This window comes from Poecilia reticulata, linkage group LG1, assembly GCF_000633615.1.
Source record: "Poecilia reticulata strain Guanapo linkage group LG1, Guppy_female_1.0+MT, whole genome shotgun sequence".
In the NCBI taxonomy this organism is placed as follows: domain Eukaryota; kingdom Metazoa; phylum Chordata; class Actinopteri; order Cyprinodontiformes; family Poeciliidae; genus Poecilia; species Poecilia reticulata.
Window position 1 is genome coordinate 4,318,060 of NC_024331.1, and position 19,349 is coordinate 4,337,408.

The window sequence follows — 19,349 nt, forward strand, 5'->3', positions numbered from 1 at the left end:
AAATAATTTATTGAGTTAAATCACCTTTAAAAAACAGCCAACCAGACAGCTGACGTGCTTTACAAAAATAACTTAAAAAACAAATTAAAGCAAAACATATATTGAGAACAGATAGAATTATAAATCTTAAGTAAATTCCTTCCTGCATAATAAGGAAACGAATATAAACAAATCAGTCCACAGTAGTAAAGTAAAGACACAGAAAAACAAATTCATACAACGGCATATCGCAGCTACAGCATTGGCTCGAAGTGAGGCTGAGCGCGTGCCCAGAAGCAGACGCACACACCTGCTTCCGCTTGGTGTTAATTGGACCCTTCCAGGAGGAAGACCGTTCAAATTAAAACACACTCTGCCGTCGGTGCGTCTCAGATAATGGCCGAGTCTCGGAGAGTCCCGCTCACCACTCTGAGCTGTGGCGTCGGTTCATTTGGTTCTGAAGCACGGGGTTCCATCCTGCAGGGTTCCCCTGTTGTTCCGCAGGACACCGGAACCGGCTCCGGCTCCGGCTCCGGCTCAGCCCCGCCATCTGTCACCGAAACTGTTCGGCTGGTTCTCACGTTGTTTGAGCCCGACAAGAGGATCTTTCCAGAGTTTAACTACTGTGAGCTGGTTGAGAACGAGGTGGGCTCACATCCTGTTTTAACAACGAGATGTGTTCTTAATTAACTGGATGTTTCTAAATTAATCTTTGTTGTACTGAATTGGACCGTGTTACTGACTTTTTGAAGGAATAAGGCCGCATTCAGCTCGCACGTTCTTGTGCAAATTCACCATAGTAACCAATACTAAATACTTAGTTTTAGCATCCGTGAGTCCATTTCTTAACGTCAGCCTGCGCGTGACCCGGGGAAAATTGATAACAGGCTGGTGTGGGAGAATTGGATAGAATATATTTTTTTGATTCCCGAGGGGAAATTGGTTATTTATTGACAAGCTACTCCAAAGCGTTAAATATTAAATAAGCATTATAAAATTAATATTTTTTAATTGTGTATATTGTATAAGTGTGATATTGTAAGGTATTTATAACCTAAATATTTAAAATATGTTTTTAAACTTAGATTTTTAAGAAAAAATGTATTATTAAACGGAGCAAGTGCAGTCGTTGTAAATTATGAAAAGAAAGGGATTATATGGCTTGTTGCCTGTATGGAGGGCAAACCATGCCCAGCCACAAAAATATAAACATTTTGTTTTAAGAGTCTGATAAATTATGGCAAAAAAAATTTTTTTTTGTTTTTTTTAAATGGGATTCAAGGAACTTTTTAAGTGGCCATTGCGAACTCCACATTATTCAAATTTACCAACAATGTAGTCAAAAAATTTTTTCCATAAAGATAATTTATTAAAATCCTATATATATTGCTATAATACGTGAAGTAGTATTTTTGAGTCTTTTTGGCAATGTGCATCACTGCATACAGGCAAAATCCCACAAACACTGCACTATTGTACAACTATTCTATGAAAGGTAAGGTAATTTATATAGCATGTTTTCAGCAACAAGACAATTCAATGTGCTTTACATGAACTGGAGGGAAATGCAATCAAAACAAACCAAAGGAAAAAATAAAAAGAAGAAAAAGTATTAAATTGGTTCCCCGTGTTTAAGAATAAATGGTCTGTAATTTATGAACTGGTAAAGTCAAATATAGCCTATTTCAACATGGCCTATTACAACCACATGTATCTGAATTTGAATTATCTGATTACAATTTCATTATTTGCCAAGTGAAGCAAAGTATTTAACTTACTAAAACTTAAGAACCTTAAGTTTTAGTAAATATTCAAAAGCCTCTCTGTAACATTTAATGAGTTTTTGTTCTGCAAGATTTTTCTCAACAGTCGGTTGACCTTTACAATTTATTAGAACAAAGACATAGGGCTCCAGATAACCTTGCCTATTTTATGAAATTGATGTCTATCACTGTCTAATGTTGAAAAGCTGCAAATTTAGCTCGGTGTAGCTGAAGGTAGACTGTTTTTCCTCTTTGTTTTGACGTTATAATTAATGTTGCAGCAAACGGACGACGTCCCACTGAGCAGACTGGAAGAACGGCAAGAACACGAAGAAGCTGCTGCTGTCGCAAGAAAGTCAGAAGAAAAATATGTGGGTATCGATGACTGACGTTTTTTATTATTATTATTTTAAAACTGACCTGCTTATGACTTGGGTGTTTCAGGGAGGCAAACATAAGAAGAAAGATCGCATTGAGGATCTGCTTGACATTGGATATGGATATGATGATGAGGATTCTTTCATTGACAACTCTGAGGCAGTGAGTCTGTTTTCACTATAGCTTTGTTTTTTTTTTGTTTTTGTTTTTTTGCATTTCTCTCATCCTGAGTCCAGGATAGCACAATTTGTGGGAAGTCTTGTACATTTAAGTTGAGGCTATTTAATAGACTTTAGACATTCATTTCAGTTCTTCACCTAATTAATTTTCCTCATTGTGCACGTAAAAACACAATGGCATGTGTTTTTATATACACTTCCTTTTTGATTCCTGCCCAGTACGACGAGTTTGTGCCGTCCACCCTTGCCACTAAATTTGGTGGATTCTATGTGAATTCGGGCATGCTGCACTTTCGTCAGGCCACTGACACAGACGACTCAACAGATGAGGGAATATTTCAACCAACTAAAGTAAGTGCTGTTAGCTTTAATGTTTTTTTTGTTTTTTTTTTCATTGCGGTTTTCCAAGCTCCAGTTTCTATAAAGTTTTGATGGAGATTCTAGTTGAGATTTTTCTTTAACTGAGGACTTGCATTAAGGTGCAGATGTGGTAACTTTAATTTGAAGACAAAATGACTATAAAATTACCAGATTTTAAGCTGATTTTTTATTTTTATTTTTTTTCCCCATCTTGTATAGCACTTCTCATGACTACCATTATCTAAATTTAACTATCTTGGAGCTTCTTCCTGAAATAATGTTGCTGCTTAACTTCACAACAAGATTTTCAACTTCAGTTTAGAAAAAGTGTGTTCAGTTCTGTTATAGGTTCAGTGTTGTGCATATTCCAGGCAACACTCCAGGAATGGTTTTTGATGAGGGTGATAACTTTATAACATGATGTAAAGCTCAGTTATTTTTATGCAGTACTGATCCTTTTAAATACGGCAACTTTTATGATTTGCTGAGGCTTCCTGTTGTCAGCTGGAAGTCTGACACTTTTTTTTTTCAGTCTTTTTTTTGTGCCAATTGTCTCATCCAAAAGGTCTTATCTCTTTTGTGTCACTGCGCTGACTTTATTTTTATGCATTTCAGTTATACTAAAAGTACCAACTTTGATCATGCATTAAGAGGAGAGGTGTTGGTGTGAACTAGTAGCCTTTAGGTATGGTGTTAGATTTTTGTTGAGTTTTGAATCATCTGGCCACTGGGGACAGTTGGCCTGAAAATTCAACCATCACTTCTAATCTAATCTTGAATTCTGGGGGGAAAATAGGAAATTGAGATTTGATATCCAAACTGTCTTCACCATCTTGCAATTTGAGCACTGGTGTGTGTGTGTGTATATATTAATGCTGTACATCATCAGAAACGTAAACTTGACATTGAGCAGAATCCAAAGAAACGGGGTAAGGCACTTGGTGCGATGAAGACCAACACAAATTTAAGGTACGCTTGACCAGAGTCGATAAACTCCCATCTGAAATTTGAAAGCTTTTGACCTTTTAATCATGACTTTGTAGCACTAAGTCCAAACTGGGGGTGGATGAAGGAAAACTCAAAAAGAAGAAAAAGGCCAAGACGTTGAGCGTCACCAGCATGCTGAAGAAGTTTCAGCGAGAGAAGGAAAGGGAGCGGAAAAAACGAGGGAAGGCACGCCAGACGACGACGACAACGGCTGCTGTAACAGAGTCGGCGACCCCGGCCTCCACGTTCCCAGCAGATGCAGCTGGGGGAGGCAACTCCACTCTAACGGACCCTCTCCTCAGTTTGATCGGCTCCACCAATGATCATGCTCTGATCCAAGCGGCCAGCACGGTGGATTTTGACATAGATTTGGACTCTTTGTTGGAGGCTAGCGAAGAGTCTCTGTCGCCAAAATCTCTTCTGCAAACAGCTGCTGAATCACAACTTAACATCAGATCAGATGATCAGATCCAGCAGAACGCTCAGTCTGAAGGTGAATCCCAACTTTTAACCACAAAGACCAGCTTGCTCCTGACGCCTCACTCAGAGCAACTTCAGCTCCAGGCTGACCCCGGTCCTGTGGTTCTGACTCAGAGTGCCCCACTGCCTGAGGGACTTCCCCCAGAACTGGAGGACAGCATTAGAAGCCTGGTGACGGTAAGATGTGTGAATTTTTTTTTTTTTTTTTTTTTTAGGGGGAACCAATTCAGAACTAACTTTTAAGCAAGATGTATTGGCTTGTTTTGAAGTGAATTTTGTTGCAAAATTACTAGTTCCGCTGGCAGATTATTCCACTTATAACGAGACATTTTCCCATGTAACAAGTGAAATCTCTTTTTCAAAAATATTAAAGAACTGAATTTAAAAAAGCCCTTTCTTGCTGAAAAGTTACTTATAAGTTAGTTTATCTCAAGTGTACCAAGAGGTTAACTCTAGAAATTAGACCAAAAATACTTGGTTATATGTATATATATATTTTTAAAAGCATAGCTTTTTTTGTGTGTGTGTGTGTGCGATATTGTGCTGATCAGTTTAGCTTCTTTTTGCCTGTGTCACAGTTGTTGTCTTTTTGTGTGTGTATCACTGGAACCTTTTTGAATGAAAAGATGTTAGACCTATGTTTTATTTTTTTAGGCTGCCAAGACATCGGAGGGGGAGTCAAAACTCAAGTTCTTCAGTCCTGATATCAACTCAATTCTGCTCAAGTAAATTAATCCCTAACATGCGTAATTTCAAATTGTCTTGTACTAGCATTTTTTTTAAATATATACTTGAAACTACAAAACACCAAGGAATCATTACATCAGTACTGTTGTGGTTTTACTTGATACCTTTTCTTTTTCTTTTTTTTCCGGTGAAATAACATAAGCAAGGTAAACTAGGGAAATTTCACAAGCCAAAGTATCCTAATATATAGAAGCTGTAAAGCTGAACAACCAGTATTGCTATTCAGCTTTACTGTTGCAGCTGATCCTGGTTTCATTCTTAAAAGCTAAATAAGACATTTACTAAATGCAGCACACTTAAATTAAGCTGCTAATACACTGTCAAACATCAAGCTCGGCAGATTTAAGTGCATATCTCAACCTTGAATGTTTAACATTTGGTATGTCTGTATTAGTTTGTATTGAGTGTGGCGTTCTGCTCCTGTTTCTTGCTCCAGTATTGAGTTGCAGTGTCAGGAGCAGAGCAGCCAGCTTCGCTCCAAGGTCTACAAGCACCTGTCCTCCTTCATGCCCTGCAGTAAAGATACTCTGATGAAACGAGTCAAGAAACTGCTGCTCACACATGAAGTGAGTGTGTTTTAGGAACTGAAATGATATTTCTTTATAAGTGGTGTAGGACGTCTGTTTTTAACCCCATCTAACTTTTAAGGAGGAAACTCCTGGTGCAGAAGATCAACTGCAGCAACTTAAGGAGGCCATCGACAGGTCAATGCCAGAGCAGGTGGCTTGTTTCCAGGAAAGTTGCCAAGCCTATGAGCAAGCAAAGACTTCAAAGTAAGTTCTTAAGTTTATTTTTATGAGTTGCCAGCACTGTTGAAGTACACTACTCATATAAAGTTGGGAATGTTAATCTTTTGGAGGACATTTCATAATAAACTGAAATCTGGTATCACTAGAGATGTCCTGATCAGATACAAAGTCTAAAATACACCCTCCATGTCCCTTTTTATTATTTTAATCACATTATTTATTATAGTTTGTCATATTGAATGCAACCTTTCTTTGCTTCCTTGAATTGTGAAGTTTGCATATGCAATGTCTATCATTCGCATTAAAATGTGTCCACCAAGCAGACATGCTGTTCCTACCTGCCTCCCATTTCTATATGTGGGAGCCAACAATTGAATTTGCTGCACATTGATGGCAAATTCTATGGAGAAGTCTGAATGTGTAGTCAGAGCCAAGAGTGGTGGGGTAGTGGTATGATGCACATCACTGACACTTTCAGAACTTCAGAGCTTTCAGAAAGATGACTTTCAGCCATCGTTTACATCCAGGTTTACCAAATCTTTTCTGCTGCAGAACTATGTCTCGCTTCAATGATGTAATAGTTGGATAAAATGCAACATGACTCTTCAGACTGCAGAGGCTTTGAAAATTATCGGATGTGTCCCAGATTCAGTACCACATATAGGTGTGGTACAAATACACCCCCCCTTGAGTGGTGAAAAGATTAGATTTGAGTCCATCAGACTGCCATGGGGAAAAGTACACTTTCCATAAATTTTACCCAAAAGCCAAATATTAACTTTTTGAGTCGTGCAAGTAAAACTGTCTAAATCAAGTTTTCACCAAAATGCATTATTTAAGCTGATTTCAGTTTCTACTGCTTGACAAATGTTGACATTTTGGTAGCCGACTCAAAATCCCATTGGCCTTTCATAGCGTCAAACTAATGCTGCACACAGAATGTAAGAGTAATCAGAAGACTGATTTTAAATAAACTGTCCATACTTTGACAGACTATATACACTGTGTTATGTATGTATATAACTGGAGGCTGAGCATATCCATCTTTCCAAATCTGTCTCAGGGAAACGGAGGAGGACAGGGTGGTGGAGAAAAGTGCCAGAAAAGCTGTTCCAAAGAAGTTATTCAAATGGAATCAGGAGATCAGGTGGACTGCTACACAGATCTGAGGAGAAATGTGGACAATTCTTGTAACACTTGTTTTCATAACATGTAGAGATTGCTTGGGTCTCTTGTTGAAAGAGAAAATGGCGACATGTCAAAAGGAGGGGAAAGAAGGGCAAGAGCTTGAAGAGTACATGAAGATTGTGCTTGACAATGAAGTGAAACCTCTTTGGCCTAAAGGATGGATGCAGTCCAGGTCTGTTGCCATTTCAAAACCTGCCACATTAATAAAAGAGAGATTTTTACCTCATTGTTATTTCAGGGTGCTGATGAGGGAGAGCAGGAAGCTGTCGGGCCTCTTTGCTTTGCTCCTGTAAGAAAGTCCAGCAAACTCTTTGGATTGTGTTTGAAATCGTTTTAGATGGTTTTTGAATGATGTGCATATTCTCATATGTTCAGAGTAAACAAGGCCAAGAGCTGTCAAACTGAGAAGCGTCCAGACAGGTGCAGAAGCACTCAGGGGACTGAAGCACTGAAGGTGGAGTCGGGCGTCTCTGTCTCCTTCTCTCCTCCAAAGGCAGACGGACCTCCAGAGACTCCCGGATGTTCCCTCCTGGATATCCTCGCCGACCAGGCACTGGCTTGTGAGCAGCCCCTTGCTCTTTCCAGGGACTACTTGGCAGCGGCGGTCTTCAAGCCCTGGAGTGTGGGGACGGACGACAGAAGTCCTCCTCTTCCTCCTCCACCACCTCACTCAAGCCCAATCAATTTCCCTGAGAGTCAGGTTGTTTTGCCAAAGCTGTTGCAGGTTGGAGATATCAAATCTTTTGGAGTCTCTCAACTTAGAAACGGACAGTAAATTTAACCTTTATGCAAGGTATTGCCTGAACCTCTTAATATTGAAAGATTACTGTTACATTTCTGGACAGTTCTGAATTGGACATTGTGAGAAACATGACTTGTCAGTGCTGTCTGATTGTAATTCACCTTATTAAAACTAAATAAAGCTGCAAATGAGACATTTGAAGGACTCAAACTTGTTGCTGAGCAACATCAGAATATTGAATGATGTTTTGTGTACGCAGTGTTCCTTCACATCTTGATGTACTCATGATGTCATGGAAATGGCAACAGGATCAACCTTGGGTTAACTTTGGAAAAGAGATGAACAAACTTGAATCGGTGAAGGGTTTTACTCATGACTTTTCTGGCTTCCGTTAGCTGCATTTTCATTACACGTGTGCCCAAAACTTTATTCTAGTCATGTCAAACACTTTCGCAATTGGAATTTTTTACAATTTTTTTTTCAATTGAAAAAGACAATTAAAATCAGACAGGAATAAGTTTGTACTTGTGAAAAGTCATTAAACATGCTCTGCCATCATCCTCAAACTGCTGTTTTTGTAGTTTGCTCCAGCAGCAATATCAGGTTGTTCATGTAAATCAGGGGTGTCCAAAGTCTGTCCTGTAGGGCCGGCATCCTGCATGTTCTAGTTCTCTCCCTGGTTTAGCACGCCTGCATCAAATGATGGCTCATTAGAGGCCTAAGGAGAACATTGACTTGCTGAGGAGGTTGTTGCTACCACTAGGGAGAAAACTAATACATGCAGGACGCCGGCCCTAGAGGACCGACTGTGGGCACCCCTGATGTAAATCATGTAGTTTTACAAAATAAACCAATTTCAATACGGAAACCACCTCCCCCACCTAATTCCGACACTGAAACCTTTAATTGAAAGTGTCCTTTCAACTGGCTTGCTTCTCATCTATTCAAATGGTTAATGGAAACGCAACTATTGGCATGTTTAGGATCCTGTCTAAACAAATCACTTTTCTAAAACCAGTCGGCGGTTTGGATAAGTTTGCTTAAGATTAGTGTCACAATGAAGGCTGTTGCTTTGAAGATGTTTGAGGTTGACCCAAGGAATTGATTCTGAACAATACACTAAATTCAAGAAAGATGGCCAGTTGAGACAAACATTTCTGTTGAGGGTTAATTTCTGTATTTTACAAACACTCCAAGTATCATAAATGAAATTATTATGACAAAACAAAATTTAACCGATGCTTTAGATTAAAAGAAGCATGTCTCGGTTAACATGAAAAGTTGATCCTGAAGGCAGATTTTACATTTGAATGCAGACTAAAAATATGTACACTGGATATGAATTAAAACAAACAACCAACAAAACTTAGAATTCACAAAATTAAATATCTTCAAAGCAGCATTAATAAAAATGGGATTTAACATTTTGAGCAAGAGTTGGTCTGCTGTCAGAACATGTACCTTAGCAGTGGGTCTTTCTTTAGAGCAGATTTTGCTTTTATTGGGACTTGACCTGGTGTTTGAGGTCTTTATAATGAACATATAAAGGAAAAAGACACACAAATTAATTTTTTTTTTTTGTTACACCGAGGACTGATGATGGATCTTCTGGGATGCGTTTCCCACATCAGGACCAGTCCAAGTCGGGAATTGGTTTGTTCCCTCAAGTTTCACAGCCAGTTGATCAAATGAGCAAGAAGAGCGATCAATAAGAAGCATCCTCGACATCTGTTTGTAGTTCCTATAAAAGAAATGGACATAAATATAAAGTCTTTCCTTTTCATGGGGAATGAGATCTAAACATTGGAAGTGAAACGACCTGTTTAATTCTGAATATTACCATTTCCTCCTAATGGCTGGTTTTGAACTTCACAGTCTAAAGGTTTTTTTTCCATGTGGAGCTTGGATGGATGAATATCTTCTGGTTCCCCTTGAGGGAGAGGAACAAATGGCATTTAGATTTGTCATAGTTTCAAAAACATGCATAAGCTTAAACTTTTGACATTTTTGTCTCATTTCAATCTTTTGCTGCATGTTATTCAGATTTTATGTGATCAGGCGAAGACAATGTAGTCATATCTAACAGGTTTTCATCCCTCTACTTGGTTCCATTTCCATCTACTCCAACCAACTTTCCTGTACTCTGAGATGTTCAAATCCATTAATGATCTATCTGCTGTTTATTGTTATTTCCTCATTTGTTCTAGCAAGGAATTGCTAGAGCAAATCACTGATCAGTGATTTCTGGCTAATCTTATAAAAATAAAACACTCGACGCATAATGTTTTTTTTAACTATTAATATTGTTTCCTTTACAACTGTTTTTTTTCTCAATTCTTAAAGCTGATAAGTACTTTCAATGTCAAAATTGTATTCAAATAAGATGTTAATGAGCAGTACTCTCACAGATTTAGCGTAGTTCAAATAATTTTAAAATTGGATAAGAGGAGCGCTCCAAAGCTATCCTGGAATGACAGAATAGAGTGACCTCTCTGTTCACTGTCTGTATTTAAACTACATGACACTGCAAAAAAAAAAAAAACTCATATGTAAGAAATCTTATTCTGTTTGTCTTGCATTGTCAGCTGCAGATATAACATTTTTAATTCTCATGGCTGACAAGTAATTGTATCTATTTGATATAGACGTGCACAAATTGAAATTACAACATATTCACTTTTTTGAAAAAAAAAAAAAACAAACACAAAAAACCACCTTTTTCAATGTAAGTTTTTGTGCTAGGATGAGGTGGGTTTTTTAAAAAATGTTTTAGCCATATTGAAATGGATGTCGCAAAACTGCAATGGAAACATTTTTGCATCACAAGTCATGTGATCAACAGACAGATGTTACCACTGGCAGAAACACTGAAGACAACAGGAAGTAGTAGGAGGAAGATGGTTTGTTTTTTTCTCCCAGTGTGCAGCTGGCTCAACCAGAGCTCCCGCTGCATCATACAGTTAAAAGAAACCTGTGTGTCATTCCAACCTGTTGAATCCATAGCTCTTATGTAAAATCACTGACTAAAAATTCTAGAGTAAGGTTATAAGTTGTTGGTTGATCCACAGAATAAAATGCTGACGTTCATCTGATTGGTGATGAGCGCTAGAGCCATGACTGAGTTCTGAATATATCTCATGTTTACATCTGTCGCTGCCATGATTTTTATTGACTTGTCGCCTAAACAAGCTTAATCACATGTGATTATAATTTTATTTATTTATTGGAAACAGCCCAATTGTGAAATTATTTTTTTTCGGCATTAGCAGAATAGTGAGAAAGATTTGCGCCCTTTTGTTATGGAAATGCATCTATACTGTTACCTTTTACTGTTTACATTTTACGGATTTGATTCGTAAAACATTTTAAACAACCTTGAATCTTTTTTCTGCAGATTTGTAACATTACTTTATGTATTTCTGACACATAAAATCAAATTAAAGTGTGAAACATTTTAGTTGTGATGTTCTGCTGAGAGTTCGCTCACAGAGGACTGTCGCATTAATGTTCTGTGACCTCTCTGCTGGCGGCTGCTGTGGTCCTGAAGGCCCCAGTTCCAGCTTCGCTTCACACCAGTACTGGTCTCCATCATCCCCTCTGCAGGGAGCGACGAGCAGACTGAAGTTCTCTTTCACTGGAGTCCTCTCTGCGGTCCTGTTGGAGCGGAGCTCAGCCAGCGCCGTCCGTCCCTTGTAGAAAGTCACCACCAGGTTTTCCACGGGTGCGACGTCCTCAACTGTGCACTGAAGAATGTACTGCTGTCTCTCATACATCGGGCCGGTGTGATTCAAAAACCGAATGGAGACTGATTTTGGTGGCTCTGTGGAGGCAGACAGAGGGTCAGGCGACTTAAAAACCTTCGATTTTCTCATATGGTAAAAAAAAAAAAGAACTCACGGTAGATTATTACAGAAAGAGAACTGCTGCACTGCCCTCCCTCCTCAGACACTGCATAACATTCTGGGCTGAGACTCCATTCAGTCACGCTGTCCACACTCCACACCAGGAAACTTTCCATTGTGAAAACTGGACTTTCCTGTGTTTGTTTCTTTTGGTAGAGAGAAAATAGAAAAAACAATAAATCATACAAATGGAAATTATTGAGCTTGTTTTGATTTATTGTGCGATTAATTGATTTATTTCTTATTGCAAAAGGCCTAAATGTAGGCTCTATACTCTGTGTGTAACATACAACGTACTGACATTATTGCTACTGATTTTAACATTACAGGAGTACCAAACAAAATAAAAAAAGGAATTCTTAAATACAGAGTGATATTTAAGTGTACCATATTATTTTAAGTGCTTGAAAGCAACGTCAGCTGATAAACACTGAATTTACAGTGAACAAGTTTGATATAATTCTCCAATAGAGGCAGCAGGAAACGGGAAGAAATTAAACTATTATCTGTACCAAATGTAAAAGTGATATAAAAATTGTTTTTCCATGTTTAAAAGCATTTTGTTTGTATTATTCATTGTTATATATTTTTATACATTTATATATATATATATATATGTATTCGATTTTGCTAGCCTTTTGCTCTTGGGCACCCCCCGGTGGAGTGGAGGCCCTACGTAGCCGATAAAATCACATGTGCCTTAGGCCGGCCCTACATGGGAATTCATGCAACAAGTAAAAGCAGCATCAGCAACATATAAACATGTCTGCTTTAATATATAAGCACTAATATGGTTTATTCAAAACTCTAAAATTCTGAAGCCTTCATTGTCTTTTAATTAAAACTCCAGACATCTCATTTTTACCTAGCATGACATCGTAGCCAGGGAGTTTCTGTCTTACCGGTAGTTTTTCCCAGCCCATCATAGAATACCCATGGTTTGGTTTCGAGCAGTTAGCGGTGGCTGGACCTCCAAACCTGAAGCAGGAGAGTTTATTGGAAAATGTTCTGTTTCTCTTTTTTTTTTTAGAACCACTTTTTCAATTTAGGCCCTACCTGACCACAAGAGTTGAAGGCGAAATCCGCAGGTTGCAGCTCGCCATGGTCATCAGCTCCATGGAGCTGCTGGTGGAGGTCAGGGGTGGGAGGCCAAGAGTTGAGGGTGGGGGGCCAGTTGGTGAAGGAGAGGGGGGCGATATCTGAGATGGTAGATGTGAGGCAGGAGGAGCTATGGTGGGAGAGGAGGAAGCTGAGGGAACAAAGAGCAAGAGAATGACTTACAACGTTTAATTTCCCTTTGGGATCAATAAAGTATTTTTGAATGGAATTGAATTGAAAACACAAAACAATAGAGTAGAGACAGCTGAAACCAGGTATATACACTGTTAAAACCAGAAAATGAGTTTTATTCCTTCACTGACATTAAATCAGACTAAACTTCTTAATATTATTTTAGATTAACTGGAATTTCCAAAACCATTTATAGAGAGATTCATTTAGTAAAGTTTACATCTACTAAAATTGCTATAACTTTAAACAATTTTTTAAACCCAAATTATACAGTGGTTTGGAAACGTATTCATACCCCTTGAACTTTTCCATGTTTTGTCACGTTAGAACCACAAACTTCATTCAATCTTTGAATTCATTGGAATTTGACACAGAAGACACAAAGGTACACGATTGTGAAGATTGCAAATGAAAAACTGTGTGCAATGGTCTAGTCAAAGTCCAGACCAAAACGAGAACGTGTGGCGAGGTCTGAAAACGTCTGTTTCCTCTCCATCTAACCTAACTGAGCTGCAACTGCTTTTGTGAAGAAGAATGAGGAACAATGTTCAGTCACTCCCCGTGCACAGCTGGCAGAGACAAACCCTGGAACGCTAGCAAAAGTGGTTCCACAAAGTGCTGACTCAGGGAGGATTGCATACTTTTACACACTCCACTTTTCAGTTTTTTATTTGTAAAAAAAAAAAAAAGTTTCAAATTGTGTATAATTTTCTTTCCACTTCACCATTGTATATCACTTTGTGTTTTCCGCTAAATTCCAATGGACTATGTTTGTGGTTGTAATGTGACAAAATATGGGACACTTCCAGGGGTGTGAATACTTTAGGAAGCCACTGTGTTCAGATCTACAAACTGAACCACGTCAGTCATGTTATGCTCATCCGTGTTATATTCCACAAGCCTTTACAATGCCTTGACTTCCAACCTATTTATGAATACAACAATGCATCCCTCCGTCTATTTACTTTGGCATTGTGAGGCATGACCTCATGACTCAGAATCTCCTGCCTTTGCATAGTGAAGGCCAGGGTCAACTGAATGTTGCCACCTAGTGAAATATTACCCATTCTGCTGATCTGTTGTGAGCCATTGTTTCTTGGCGGGCCGAGTCCACCCAGCGTGTTCCTCTGAGGAAGGAAGGACACCCTGCCCAAGTCAAAAGAACCTACTCCTCTTTGTGGATCGGCCATTGTTCCAGCGAACCCCGAGACTGTTCTCCTATCTGATGATCTCACCCACAGCAGACAGACTGGCTGTCAGAATGATTATACGCTACGGGTCCAGTTCCCCCTTCACCAGCCTGCTGGGGCACCGTTTAGCCTTGAAAAATTAACTGAAATCTTTATTTTATTTTATTTTTTTAGTTATTTCAGTCAGAGAGGTGGCTGTATTAAATAAAGCTATTTTGAATTTGGGATTCAAATTCAAAAACAAACAAAAAAATGCATTATAAAGTTATACACTCATTTCTTGGAGCAAAGATGTTTTACATCCAACCTGCAAAGCAGCTGAAACTCTAAGTTCCTTTAAGTCTAGATTTAAAACCCACCTGTTTGAACCGTGATAAATGAAAACACTAACCAGCATATTTGATGTCTTAATGCTGATTTTGATGATGGCACTCAACAAAATGTAATGTTCTTCACTGGTCTCCTCAAATTGGTGACTGTTATTTTTATGATTTTTCATCATTCTGTTTTTAAGATGCAAAACACTTTGAACTACCCTGTTGCTGGAATGTGCTATCCAGATAAACTTGATTGATTGAGCCATTTTTGTTATTTGTGTAATTCTAAAAATTTCACAATAACATAAAGGTTACAAATGTAATGTTAAAATATGTCAGTTGATTTACCAATTTCTGGATTTTAATTTTTAGTCTTAAAATCCATTAAGTTAGGCACATACCTTCTAGTTGGAGGAGAAATTGATTAAATCTGTTTTGTGTCAATTTCACAAACAATCTGACTCTTTTTCTTAACCTCTAAGTTAAAGATTAAATATCCTTCAGACATATTTACAGATAGTTTTGCTTTCATATTTGGCAAGAAATACAGCACAGATTACCCACTTCTGATTTAAGCTCTTATGGTTGCAGTTTCTATTTTTTTGGTCTACTTAAAATCCATATAAAGTCAACACGTTGTCCACCTGTTACGAGTGTGTGCATCTTACCCGATCTTTTTGATGTGTACCAAACCAAAACAAACAATCCCCATTTCAGATCTTACGCTTTCATCATCTGTCCTGTTCCTTGGAAAAGTTGTCCAGCTCCTTCTCACTTTGCTCATCCCAAGCTCCTTTAACTCACCTGAGCCAACAAGGTGAATCAGCACTAGCGTTAGCGACCATCCAGCTGCACACATCCTTTCCTGCGTTCCCTCACTCCGAGGCTTTTTGCTTCTGCTAAAAGGAAAAACTGAAAACTGATCCTCAGATGATGCTGACTGGGACCCTGAATCAAGAGCTCTGAGAAAACAACAGGGTGCTTCAGGCTTTTTATGAAAATGTGGGTGGGTGTGTGTATATGGGTGTGTGTGTGTGCTTGTTCTGCGACTGATGATCAGGCGGTTCCTTTTGCTCTAGGGCTCTGGAAGCCACCCTGGGCGTTCTCTGCTGGTATATCAGGAGAGGAAGGAAGGGAGGGTCAAGAATAATCCAGTGAAATGCTGCAGCATTGCACTGGAGGGGAAGATTTGAGTTAGCATTTGAGTGTATTTCTGAGTGACACACATGGCCTGGACAGTTGATCAGCTGTCCACACAACAAACACAACAAACACACACACGCACACACACGCACGCACACACACACACAAAAAAATGTGCGCTATGCACATATAAGTACACTTTCTCAGCAGTTCTCCCTCTTACATCAAATTGTTTTTTTACTCTAATGGTTTATGGTTCACTGATTTTATTAGGAATATTTGGGTTTAGCTGTGTGTTCAGTCTCGTAAAATCTACTTTCTTGAGCTTTACATGATGTTCTAATTATATTCCCTCATCAAAAACATTCATGTGGTGTTGCCTTGATTTTATTCTGCATGCATGTTTGAGAAATCCTTAAATCTCCCGTGCCAACCATTCAGCTGTGTGAACGCCTGGGTGGGCCTAGCTCCGCCTACAAGCATGAAGCTCCTCCTCCTGTTGGCTGCATGCCCTAAGCTGATGAACACATACGCAGAAACATTTTCAGCTGATCCTTAACTTACAGGCTTTTGTACAAAGAACTCTTTGTACAAGCCGATTAGAAAAGCATGCCACACTTTTTAGATTTGAAGTTACATTTTTTTTTTACTTTACTTTTATCTATCTATCTATCTATCTATCTATCTATCTATCTATCTATCTATCTATCTATCTATCTATCTATCTATCTATCTATCTATCTATCTATCTATNTATCTATCTATCTATCTATCTATCTATCTATCTATCTATCTATCTATCTATCTATCTATCTATCTATCTATCTATCTATCTATCTATCTATCTATATTATATCTGGTGTAATCACCAGTCAAACTGCTCTTTGCCCTCTTCACCAAGTAATGTAACTTCCTGTTTGCTCTTCAAAACCGAAACTTGAAAAGAAAAATCCTCCGCCGCCATTTCCTTTTCTGTATCGCCAGCAGTATAGATTCATATTTTTGCGTGAACTGCCACGGGCCTGTCTTTCGGAGCAACAAGTTGTGCTGAAGGCAGACGGGGAAAGTTTGTCAGGATTTTTTAAGACTCTGTTTTAAGAATCTGCCTGTGGCTGCGCTCTCCTCTCACAGAGACAGTCCAGCGGTGCTGACGCAGAGGTACGTAAAAACGACCTGATTTATTCATTTATTTTCCTTCGAGGCGTTTTTTATCAATAGGCCCCTTCAACAGGAAAACTAGTCTAGTTTTACCTCTTATTTCTGCTTTAGTCTGCTCTCATACCCATGTAAAGATAATTGCTTTCACCTGAAAAGAAAAGTAATTTATTTATAGCAGCTTTAAGACGTTTCTCACACAGGCTCGTATGCGTAAAAAAAGTCACGAAAATATGTCAGATAAAGTAAACCGCAGGCTATTTCGGTCCAGATGTGGTTCATGTGTAGGTAATCTTTTGTAATTCGCTCCGTTTCGTACCCAGCAGGGTCAGATCCCGTCTGCTTCCACCAAAGGAAATATTTTATGCTTATGCGGCTACTTAACCGCTAAAGTTTATTTTCCCGTTTAAGTATTTTGATCATTTTTTTAAAAGATACATAAACATACTAAATTTACAACTCCCACCTTAATTCAGATTTTAGGCCCCTTTTATGATGGCTTATTAGTGAGAGAGGATTATCGCTACGAGACTGACTCACTAAAGGGCTATTCCACTAAATTCACCAACTCGACACAACGTTTGAACCAGGAGTGCACTGATTGCAATTTTCTCGCCGATTTTTTAAAAGTCTATCTGCTGATAGACTTTTCGATACCTTTTTTTTTTTTAACACATAACTGACACTGTCATATGGTGGCCCTGAAGTTCAGACCGCATGCACAAATGTAAAAACACATTAACTAAGCACAACTACAAAAGAAGAAAAGCATTTTAGACTGAACTTTATGTATTCCAGTCTTTAAAACTGGAATACATGCACACAAATTTTCATTTTGTGTGCTTGTGTGTATGAAATGGGCCTCATTTATTTCATTAAATCGGTTTTTGCTAGAAAATAATACCTGAAACAAATGTTAATGCGACTGCTAATAATATTGCTGAACTGCTAAAGAAACCTGAAAACGAATATCCCCTGTTTTCTGTTCAGTGAGCAGACATGACTGTCGCAGAGCTGCTTCTGGACTGTCTGCAACAGTTGAATAAGGACGAATTCAGGATTTTTAAGTGGCATCTGAAGCAGCACAAGCTGGAAGGTTACAAGCCGATTGCTCCGTTTTATCTAGAGGATGCTGAGCGGACCGAAACAGTAAGTAAGATGATAGCGAACTATACAGAAGACGTTGCTGTGACAGTTGCTGTGGCCGTCCTGAAGAAACAACAAATGAATGATCTTGCACAGAAGCTGTCGATAGCACATCAAGGTGATTGTGAGATTACTTGATTCCCTTTTGGGCTACACTTTTACCCTCTGCCATGTCTGTGCACTAATCGGCTGATTTTTTTATTTTTTTAAGCACAGAAAAATTGAGTACTGTGTCCTCCACCACTTCCTCTTTCGAAACCGCACCTGAAACCTCACCTGCGGCCGCGCCTCCTGCAGCTGTAGCCGCGCCGCCTGCAGCCGTAGCCATGCCGAATACAAGTCCCTCATTGGTAGCTCAGGAGGGAAGTGTGATCTTTGCTCCAATCATCAGCAGTAGTGAACCCGGAACATGGAACGTAACTCTTAGCAAAAACTAATGACACTGATGTCATACAGTAGAACTACGTGAACCGCAGCCTGTTTCTAGTACTGTATTACAATGGCTTTATTGTACTTTCTTCTTTTTTTTTTCTGCAATTTTCATTTTATTTTCAGAGGTGTGATAGTTAAGCGACTGTCGCCTCATCGCACAAGTTCCACAGGAAATGAACAGAGACTCGCAGAGGGACAGAAAGAATCCTGAACCAGTTGAGTCTTTGGTACACTGGTTCACTTCCTGCTCTGCTGTATCTCATCAGTTCAACTGTCTCCTTTTCAGAGAGATCCACTCTGACCTTGTTTTGTAAATATGTCTATTTACAAAGAAGCCAAGTATGTGATTTTCGTTTTATTTTTTATTTTTACTTCAGAGGTATTTCATCCATGATGTCTGCCCATTCTGCTGATGCTCTTCTTAGGCTGCAGATATCATTATTTTAGTTATAAAAGATGTTTATTGGCATTCCCAAATAATAAAGTCTGATATCTACAATAAATGTTTCAAAATGTTTGGGTATCTTCCTATGAAACAGAAAGGTATGATCAAACTGAAAGTTATGGCTCTTATGAAGGATTTATTTTATGCTGATTTAATGGAGCTTCAGTGGAAAGAAAACACTGATGTCTTATCTAGGAAGTGATTCTTTTTTCATATTGTGCTGACGAATAATTTTTATTTTTCACTCTTTCGTCTGTATTACCAGTTGACTTAAGATTAGCAAATGTTTGAGAAATTTATATTGCTGAATATTTGCCTGTCTTTCACAACTTTGTGATATGTTCATTGCAATAATGACCATATCACAAATATTAAACATTTTAAATTTGCAACTGCCGTGTTGTTGTTGGTTACTATGCAACCCAAAAAGACAACAAAACTAGTCATTTACATTTTGTCTGTCTCCTTTATTTTGCGTTTTAATTTATGCATGTGTCTTTTCTTTTTCTTTTTTGTCAATCCCCAGTATGTTTTTTTTAAAGACATTATGTTACCTATTTCTGTCATTACCTTTACATAAGATTAAAGGTCAAAACAAAGATTATTTTTCTTTTTTTTTTTTTTGCTGCACAAATGTTTGACACCAATTTCGTTTGGGTAATGGGGGAGAGAGGGGTGGACCTGTTGACGTTTAAACTTTCACGAATATCTTCAAAGCAAAAGCAGCAAAAAAAAAAAAAAAACACTTTTTGCAGCACACATTTAGCTAATTTGACA

The 19,349-nt window shown here is 38.5% G+C and overlaps 2 protein-coding genes and 1 long non-coding RNA gene across 5 annotated transcripts; 2 read left to right on the forward strand and 1 right to left on the reverse strand.

Moving 5' to 3' along the window:
- The first annotated feature begins 284 nt into the window (after positions 1 to 284).
- Positions 285 to 7,753, forward strand: ubn1 (ubinuclein 1). Of its 2 annotated transcripts, none has more exons than XM_008436230.2 (13): positions 285 to 624; positions 2,024 to 2,113; positions 2,187 to 2,282; positions 2,519 to 2,650; positions 3,549 to 3,628; positions 3,703 to 4,303; positions 4,781 to 4,851; positions 5,310 to 5,439; positions 5,522 to 5,646; positions 6,686 to 6,769; positions 6,839 to 6,982; positions 7,049 to 7,099; positions 7,186 to 7,753. In XM_008436230.2, the coding sequence occupies exons 1-13, from the start codon at positions 376 to 378 to the stop codon at positions 7,583 to 7,585; spliced, it is 2,253 nt and encodes a 750-aa protein (XP_008434452.1). In that variant the 5' UTR covers positions 285 to 375; the 3' UTR covers positions 7,586 to 7,753. The 2 variants fall into 2 exon arrangements, with proteins under 2 accessions (XP_008434452.1, XP_008434525.1); XM_008436303.2 differs by having other exon boundaries at positions 286 to 624; positions 3,573 to 3,628.
- A 1,381-nt stretch (positions 7,754 to 9,134) lies between these two features.
- On the reverse strand, positions 9,135 to 15,286 carry LOC103480888 (uncharacterized). The gene is made up of 7 exons (XM_008436121.2): positions 15,056 to 15,286; positions 12,511 to 12,703; positions 12,357 to 12,432; positions 11,450 to 11,600; positions 11,040 to 11,372; positions 9,393 to 9,482; positions 9,135 to 9,293 (listed from the first exon to the last, which is right to left on the reverse strand). The coding sequence occupies exons 1-7, from the start codon at positions 15,108 to 15,110 to the stop codon at positions 9,223 to 9,225; spliced, it is 969 nt and encodes a 322-aa protein (XP_008434343.1). The 5' UTR covers positions 15,111 to 15,286; the 3' UTR covers positions 9,135 to 9,222.
- A 967-nt stretch (positions 15,287 to 16,253) lies between these two features.
- Positions 16,254 to 19,052, forward strand: LOC108166215 (uncharacterized). Of its 2 annotated transcripts, none has more exons than XR_001776505.1 (3): positions 16,254 to 16,552; positions 17,540 to 17,813; positions 17,907 to 19,052. It is a non-coding gene; the product is annotated as an uncharacterized LOC108166215 (long non-coding RNA). The 2 variants fall into 2 exon arrangements; XR_001776506.1 differs by having other exon boundaries at positions 16,255 to 16,552; positions 17,912 to 19,052.
- Positions 19,053 to 19,349: the final 297 nt, after the last annotated feature.

What these genes read in the sequence shown, in the direction of transcription:
- ubn1 (XM_008436230.2), top strand. Translation starts at nt 376, where the DNA reads ATGGCCGAGTCTCGGAGAGTCCCGCTCACCACTCTGAGCTGTGGCGTC. An exon ending in GAAAGTCAGAAGAAAAATAT is followed by an intron (nt 2,114 to 2,186) that starts GTGGGTATCGAT and finishes TGGGTGTTTCAG; the next exon opens with GGAGGCAAACATAAGAAGAA. An exon ending in AACTGCTGCTCACACATGAA is followed by an intron (nt 5,440 to 5,521) that starts GTGAGTGTGTTT and finishes CTAACTTTTAAG; the next exon opens with GAGGAAACTCCTGGTGCAGA.
- LOC103480888 (XM_008436121.2), bottom strand. Translation starts at nt 15,110, where the DNA reads ATGTGTGCAGCTGGATGGTCGCTAACGCTAGTGCTGATTCACCTTGTT. An exon ending in GATTCACCTTGTTGGCTCAG is followed by an intron (nt 12,704 to 15,055) that starts GTGAGTTAAAGG and finishes TTGTTCCCTCAG; the next exon opens with CTTCCTCCTCTCCCACCATA. An exon ending in TCTTTCTGTAATAATCTACC is followed by an intron (nt 11,373 to 11,449) that starts GTGAGTTCTTTT and finishes CTGCCTCCACAG; the next exon opens with AGCCACCAAAATCAGTCTCC.